Raw genomic sequence first — 8633 nt, forward strand, 5'->3', positions numbered from 1 at the left:
ACTTGTTTGGTTGTTTGCAAATCAAAAATACAAAAGCTAAAAAATCAATTTGCCTAACACGATCTACTGAAAATTATAAATATTTTTATTTGACAAGTACAATTAAGTACAATCATATTGATTGGCATATGTAAACCAACCTATGGAAGAATTTTACTTAAAACTAAGCCTAATCATTCATTTTTTTTTTTCCCATCAATTTGTATTTTATTTAATTCTTCAACCATAAATAATATTTATTCTATAAAAAGAGGAATAATTTTGTGGGGATAAAGAAAGTATTAAACTTAGTCTAATTTGAGTTTTCCATAATATAACTATTAAGAAATTAATTCAACTAATAACGTAAATGGATGTTTAAAATTCTTAAAAATATATATCCTTTTATCACTAACAAATATCACAAGAATCACATAATTAAGCAAAGGTGGAAGTGTAAATAGAGACATAAGAGAAAGTGACATTCAGAATTAGCGGAGGTATTGTATGAGTAGTGAAGACTAAAATCATCACACACACAAACACCCCAATTTACGGAAACTATTTTTAAAACTAAGTTAAGCTAATCTTATTTGGATCTTCTTGGACGGACCTAATAAGATTAAAACTAAGGAATTTGATGTCTCTTCGCACTAACTTTTGGTCATTTACCTAATAGGAACTTGTACAAGATTGACCGATGGAAGAACATGGCTAAAAAAAGATACACTGAAAATTAATTTTAAAATCTTATTCGAGAAAAGTTGTGTATCTTTTCAAAAAAAAAGTTATACATGTTCTAATAAAGATAAGGTCAATTCTCTATAGAAGTGATTAATTTATATTCCCTTTGTCTTCAATCAATATATTGTCATAGTTGTATATTGTATAAAAATTAAAAAGCAGGGTCGGCTATGTAGCAAGAGCTACACGAGCGTCGGTTCAGGGCCCCGTTTTTAAGGGCCCAATGTTGTAATATATACACTTTTTAATTCTATATTAAAATATTATTTTTATTTAAAAGAGCAACATGCGTAACACATATATAATTCATGTCAATAATTATCATAAACAATAGTTATTTATTACCTTGTTAATGACTTCATTGTAGTGTTTTTGATTGTTATTTTAGAATTTAGTTAATGGTTACCTCATATTATTTGGTATATTCTGGTTCAGAGAAAATTACTGAATTTAGGTATAAAAATATTATTAATTTATTATATTTTATTGGTTAATTGAGTTAAATTAGCAAATTAGGATTTTAATCGAAATATATCTCATTGATATTTAAAATATCTAAGATAATTCTGTTAAAAAGCAAACTATTTAAATTATGTAAAAATGTTAAAAGAGTGAGAATAAAAGAAAGTGACGAGGAAACAATATGACAATTTCTTAAGGGATGGGACCAAGTGATGGTTAGTCGATGATCCAAGTCAATGTAGCATTACTTTTCAACTTCTTTACGGAGTAGTTTATTAAGAGTGCGCCAACTTTAACCTTTCGCTATGCACATGGCTGCTTTCTTTCAATTAAAGATTGCCTCAATTTAGAATATTAGTATAAAGTAATTTAAATATTTATTATTTGTAATAAAATTTGCACATTATTTTTATATGTTAAAAAATTAAATATTAATTGAATTTTATAAATGATTCGAATTATGGTTAAGATAGATTGCGAATTAAGATTCTATATTTATGATTTTTTTAATCATATTAACCTTTAACATTATGTAAAGATTATTTCAATCAAAAATATAGTTAATATTTTAAAAAACTAATATTAATTTTTTATATTATCAATGATGATAGTTTTCTTTGAATTGTATACTAGTAAGTAGTAATTATTGATGATAGTTTTCTTTGTCAACAATTAGATTATCCTTTGAATTTTGATATAATATTGAAAACTATATTTTATACACTTGATTAAGTCATACTTTAGTTCGATACAATGCACATTTTGAAAATTCCATAAACGTGTTCCCCTTTCATACAAGTAATCATACATTATACTTTTATTAATATTACAATATTTTTATTATTAAATTCATTATATAATGAAAGACGGAAAAAAAGATAAAACATGCAAAGAGGAATATCTAATAAATAGATAAAGTGAGTTGTAGATAAAATAAAAAGATAGAATATGAAATCACTATCAGCATTTAGCGATGTTAGCTCCCATAAATAATGAATTTAACGCTAAGGTCTAGTGCCAAGAACAAAAGGGACAAAAGGAGTTTTTACTCCAAATGAGTTTTAAAAAATACTATTATGTGCACCGTGTATATAAACAATACCAAAACAAAAAGGGCATTTAGATACATTCAAAGATATGAACCAATAAAAAGTAGTATCATCTGGCACTAGACAATACAATAGGGGATAGATTAGAAGTCGAATCGAGAACCTGGATCACGTTAGAGTGATGAATGCGTTTTATTTTTTGAGCTAACATCTCCTCCTCTTGCCATTTCGCCCATCGCTCAGCAAAACCATCGCCTTCAAGCATCCTTACAACTTCGGACATCTTTGGACGTGCCATCGGACAAGTTTGCCTACAAAGTAGTGCAATTTGAATCAATTGTTCAACTTCTTCCTCAATGTAATTGTCTTGCATTTCGGGATCAACTAATTCCTCCAATTTCTTTTCGTCCAAAACTCCTTTCACCTAAAACATATTCAACATCGATCACACATTATTTTTCGTTGGAACTTGAATAGGAAGTACTCGATTTCTTTCGGGTTTTTCCTAATCATGCAAAGAGTTCATACATTATACACATACATATTACATATACATACCCATTCCAACCATGTTACATCCTGTTCATTATCGGGTGGAAGAAGATGAGACGCCTTTTGACCTGTGATTAGCTCTAGAAGCATCGCTCCATACCCGAAAACATCAGTTTTCTCCGAAGATTTTCCAGTCGAGAAATACTCAGGTGCAATATGGCCAACTGTGCCACATACTTTTGTTATAACATGAGTATGTTTGTAGTCCATAATTTTTGCTAAACCGAAGTCTCCAACAACTGCTTCGTACTCCTCATCTAAGAATATGTTATCGGTCTTCACATCACGATGGATGATTTTCGGGTCACAATGTTCGTGCAAATAAGCAAGTCCTCTAGCAACTCCCAATGCAATCCTCTTCCTCACTTCCCAACTAAGCGGTGGTTGTGATGTTAGGCGTTCTACAAGAGAATCAAACGATAACACTATCTAAGTTTTGGGGACGGAGTAAAGATTTTTCCCGGCATCTCATTGAGTTTGCCACACCGCCCACCAAAAGCTCTCGCGTTTCAAATCGCGGGAAGCTAACTCAAAGGAATGGAGGAGTGTGTCAAACAGAGCCATTACTCGGTATAGATAGTGAATGTATATACCTCTCAAACATGATGTTACACTTCCATTAGGCATCAAAGGATAGACGAGCAATCTCTCCACAGGCGTGGTGCAAAAACCGTACAAGCGAATCAAATTGCGGTGTATAGCAAGGCTAATCATTTCAACCTCGGTTTGAAACTGGATTTCTCCACCTTGTGCAGCTTCTTCTTTAAGTCTTTTGATTGCTACAATGGTACCGTCAGCCAAACGTCCCTTATAAACGTTAGCAAATCCACCTCGACCAATGAAGTTTTTGTTGCTAAAATTATCAGTTGCAATTTGTAATTCTTTGAAAGTGTATCTTTTCAGTTGTCCCTGACAAAGTTCCGGGTGTTCTTCATCTATGATCAATAGCATAACAAACAAGGCTCAGTATTTCAAACGCTATGTTACTCGGACTCGTGTAGTCGTGTCATGCCTCAATACTTAGACGTGGACATGACTTTTAAATGTTCAGTTTCGGCACTACGTGTTAGATATTAGTTCATGAGTACGAGTAGCACAGAACAACCATAGTAGTACCAAAATGAATCAAGTCACAACTGTACCGACATGTCGACTTACCAGGAATATCGATGAAATTTTCTTTGCGTTTTCTATTTTGCCTCTGCCTCCAAACAAGGGTACCTACCAGAATGGCGAAGAGAAGAATGACACCGGCAGCAATCCCTCCAACGATAGCTCCAATTGGATTACTTTTTCCTGAAAAAAATGTTCATAAGATTCCTTTGCAAACATAAATCTTTACAAAATTGCTCGACTTTTCTTCATCGAGGGTAAATACATAGAACTCTCGAGTCAAAAAACGCTCTATCAAAATATGTTTCATATGGAAACACAACCACTTAACCATCATCATGAAAGTACAAGGAAAGCAAACCTGATGGGATCCGAGATGGACTCGTAAGAGGCATCCTCAAATTTGGATTGCCAGCAAAACTGAAACAAGAAACATGATAACAGGACGTTTAAATCTTCTCAACACACCAACGTCATAACCTTAATCCAAACAATATGGATCAAAATCTCCCCAATGTTAGTTACATTTTGGGAAGTCAAAAACGAGCGAAAAACAATTAACCTTGAATTTGAGAGCTTTGCGAAAGATCCGTTGACAGGAACATCTCCGTTTAGCTGGTTGAAAGACAAATCACTATAAGAAAGTTACATTGTATACCTTTTGTAACTAATCCTACAAAAAGTTGTTCATGAAAGACTTACAATTCGTTTGGTTGTTAGTATTAAATGGTGTGAATAGAACTACTTACACGTGTTTAAGTTTGAAAGCTCTATTACCATGGAAATGACAACATATTTTATAAAAATTAAAACCAAAATTGATTTTATTACTATCATTTTATACTAATAACCAAACGGCCTGTTAATATATTATTCTAAAAGAAATAAAGAGAGGAAATAAACACTCACAGGTTAGTCAAACTTGGTATGACAGTCAATGACATAGGTATATTTCCGGACAGTTTATTGTAATTCAACTTTCTATCATTGTAAAACATACATAAAACAATATTGAGTTAGTCTGCTATGAACTGGTAATTTGGACTAAAACAGTAAAATAGAAATTGAAATGACAAAATGACAAAAGAGTAATATACTATTGATTGGACGATAAAAGAAAGTTTACAACCCTAAAAGCATAACAAGAAGCGATAGATCAAGCTATTCGAGACGCTTGAGATCTCCCATTGAGTATAAAACTCACCCACAATGTGTTTACTAATTTTCTTCATGATTATGGGTCTCTAATTCCCCTTATTTATAATAAACTAGTAACTTTTTCCCCAAGTCTTCCCTAACATGAAAATTATTATTTTACCCTTTCGTAAATCCAAATATCGTATCATTGCATAGTCACTTCAAAATAGGACAAGATCCTGAAAATGACTATTAATGATGAAAGGCATTTTAGAAAAGAAAAGAAACTGAAAATAAATGTATGTGCATGAGTGTAAATTGAGAACTATCCTTTTACTGTAAGCAAGTCTGCTAAACTACTAATATACACTTTGTTTATGTTCTTTTCTCCATTTTTCCCTTTTTGAAAGAGAAAAACACACAAAAATCAACTCAATGAATAGTTAACGCTAATGATTGTATCCTCATGACATGTTTTATTCTCTATCGCGCCCTCTTACACAAAGCCCTTTGGACTAGAGGTGTAGAGACAGCACATACTCTCCTTGTACCTGGCGGTAAAAATTCAACTTAAGTGACGGGTGAATGTGATTTACACCTGTGACTTTTTGTCCAATTGGCTTTTAATATCATGTTAAAAAACCAACTCGGCTAAAAGCTGAAACGGATGGTTGTAGCCCCACGATATGCTATACTCTATAAGTTCTATCGATCAGTGTTGTGGTTAATAATTAAGGGTGTTCAACAATTGAAATGTTAATCATGATACTAATAGATCTTAGATAACAACAAACTAACAATTACCAAGTATGGGACAAAGATGGGAATAGTAAGTCAGAGAGTTTCACCATATTAGAGTTTATAACATATTTTGGGGCTTTAACCATCAGCTTAAGCGATGGTTGAGATTCCAGAATATATTATATACTCTAACATACCATGCTAGCCACATCTTTTATTTATTGCAACAAATCACTAAGATTGAGAAGAAAACGCAACAAAATATACGAAAGAATGAATTCATACAAGTTTCGAAGTTTAAGGAGATTGCCCAACATATAAGGAATAGGACCGGTAAGATTGTTAAAACTGAGATCCAAACGTTCTAAGTTAACCAAATTCCCGAGTTCAGGAGGTATTATACCAGTTATACTGTTGTTGTAGAGTGCCCTGTAGAAGAATGGAAAGGCGAAACAAACATTAACATAGCTCAACCTGAAAACTAGCACAAAGTAAGATATGCTGTAACATTTGATCATCTTTTGAGATAACTTGAAGATCTCAAAACATGTTCTGAAAAGATCTCAATTCGACCATACATGATACATCACGGACATCAATCTAAGCATCAGAATTATAGTCGATTTTAGACTATTCTTGGGAAAATTTATGCGAATCGCGAATTCAAAAAATGAAATATCTAGTGAATTATGTTAATTAAACTTACAATCCTCGGAGATTTGGGAGCTGGCCAAGTTCAGGAGCAAGTGAACCAGATAGCTTCAAATTTCCAAGGCCACTGAAACAATAAAGCTTGATGAGCAATGCTATTATCAGCAAGAATCACAATTAAAAGTAGTACATTAGAGAACAGTGTCACATGATTCGCTACTCTCCTCATAAATTGCGAATCGAAAAAAGGAAATTATGATCGGTTTTAGGCTGTTCTTGGACAAATTTGAGCGAATCATGAATTTAAAAAGCAAATTAGCTAGCGAATCATGTTACACTGTTCTATTAGAATTATAAGTAAAACTTACAGTTCGACGACACTTTCATCTTTACAAATAACATAGTGCCATGAGCAAGGACTGACAAGGGCAGTATCCCAGTTGTCCAACATCCCATCAGGGTCAGCCAAATTGATTTTGAAAGCATATAAAGCTTGGACTGCATTATAGGTAACAAATCATCATTAAAAGCTACTACAATTAAGCAATGCCATAATATTGTAACGACCCATTTGATTGCTGATTTTAAAGGATCATATGAATGGTAATGAAAATTCATATGTAATTTGGATTAGTAAAACTACTTAACAAGGTGTATGATCATGATTGTTATACTCTAATTAATTTTTTCTTCATAATATTCATTCTCATTCGTTACTATTTGGAAAGGTGTCATTAAGTGGTAATAAGGGAAATAAATTGTTTAAATTGTTTGAGGGTAAGTGCTCCACTATCTTGGTAATGACATAACATATTTTTATGAAAATTAAAAGTGAAATTCATTTGTATGATCACCATTTAATATCAATAACCAAACCGGCCTGTAAGGACTAAGGAGACTAAGGAGGTTCCTAGGAAAAATCAGAAAATCTAGCAAACGTAAGTGTTATTGTTCATCTTTCCCTTCATCACTCAATCCTCTATAAGTCCCAATAATGACCCGCCTTATAGGTGTTTAAAACAAACCGATGATCTAATATTCACCTAACATTAGAACCAAATTCGATTCAACCCGATTTCAAAATGAATTTAAAATAATGTAAAAATCAATATGGACATAAAATCTGATTTTGATCCGACTCGAAACACCTAACCTGAAATTGACCCGATGACCTGAATGAACACCTCCCGCCTTATTATAAATATAGTTCAGCTCTCAATTTGTTGTCCGACTCGCCCCATTAACCACCTCTAATTATAACTCATGAAATTGCTATGTTGAGACCATACATCAAGAAGACCTCTCATCCAAACAAGCCCCTCAAAAAATAGGTTATCAACTTTGGAGCTCAAACTTGCCTACTTTAAGCATTTGATTAAAAACCTTCATAAAAATCAAATTGCATAGCCTATAACACAAAAGAATGGTTGGTTGACATATAGTTCGACCCATCCTAATCAAACAAAGATAAAAACCCAGAAAAAATAAAGAAGAAAAAAGACAATATCAACACCAAAAAAAAATCTTTAAAACCAAAAATCATAAAGAAAGTAAGACTAACCTTCATTTGCAGAAGTGTTGAGGAAAAAATAGGACACTAAAATGAAACACAGATAAAAACCCCTGTTGGAAATCACAATATACTCCATATTAGCAGCTTGAATATTGTTAAAAATGGGCAAAGCTTATTAATGTTTGATTTCATATGAATATTACATGAAAGCCTTTACTTTGACTTGGAACCAAAAAGTTATGTAAAATAGAAGAATTAGTGTGGGAACATAACAAATAAAAATCAGAAGCAGGAAACGGTAGGGATTTGGGATACTATTTTGGTCATTATACAAACAGTGGACGCGGTCGTTGACCGTTATTATTTTGTAGGAACTAGGAAGTATATATGTTTTCATTGGCTTTGGCCCCTTCGTGTTTCAACTCTTACTATATTTCCTCGGGGTACACCAAGTTGTAAACTTTTGGTGCAAAAGTGGGATAGATATGAGGAGGGGCGCAACAAAAAATAATAAAGTTTTTTGAGGTTCTGCGTAATTTTTAAAAATTATAATATTTTTCTAATAACTTTGTATCTTTAAATAATAAATTAATATTGAATCCCTTACTTTTTAGGGTCCTGTGCAATTGAATATATTAAACATACTCAGAATTTTCAATGGATATGAATCGTGAGAAGTATTTTGGACGTTA

At 32.5% G+C, this 8633-nt stretch overlaps 1 protein-coding gene across 1 annotated transcript; it reads right to left on the bottom strand.

The window, feature by feature from the left end:
• Positions 1–1957: 1957 nt before the first annotated feature.
• On the bottom strand, positions 1958–8370 carry LOC130810588 (BRASSINOSTEROID INSENSITIVE 1-associated receptor kinase 1-like). The gene is made up of 12 exons (XM_057676702.1): positions 8145–8370; positions 7990–8051; positions 6797–6926; positions 6484–6555; positions 6063–6206; positions 4809–4880; positions 4462–4533; positions 4261–4319; positions 3945–4082; positions 3380–3721; positions 2793–3187; positions 1958–2658 (listed from the first exon to the last, which is right to left on the bottom strand). Exons 1-12 carry the CDS (start codon positions 8336–8338, stop codon positions 2344–2346), a joined length of 1995 nt encoding a protein of 664 aa, XP_057532685.1. The 5' UTR covers positions 8339–8370; the 3' UTR covers positions 1958–2343.
• Between the last annotated feature and the right edge of the window lie 263 nt (positions 8371–8633).

Source organism: Amaranthus tricolor, chromosome 4 (genome assembly GCF_026212465.1).
Source record: "Amaranthus tricolor cultivar Red isolate AtriRed21 chromosome 4, ASM2621246v1, whole genome shotgun sequence".
In the NCBI taxonomy this organism is placed as follows: Eukaryota; Viridiplantae; Streptophyta; class Magnoliopsida; order Caryophyllales; family Amaranthaceae; genus Amaranthus; species Amaranthus tricolor.

What these genes read in the sequence shown, in the direction of transcription:
- LOC130810588 (XM_057676702.1), bottom strand. Translation starts at nt 8,338, where the DNA reads ATGAAAACATATATACTTCCTAGTTCCTACAAAATAATAACGGTCAAC. An exon ending in CAACACTTCTGCAAATGAAG is followed by an intron (nt 6,927 to 7,989) that starts GTTAGTCTTACT and finishes CCTATAATGCAG; the next exon opens with TCCAAGCTTTATATGCTTTC. An exon ending in ATGTAACATGGTTGGAATGG is followed by an intron (nt 2,659 to 2,792) that starts GTATGTATATGT and finishes AATATGTTTTAG; the next exon opens with GTGAAAGGAGTTTTGGACGA.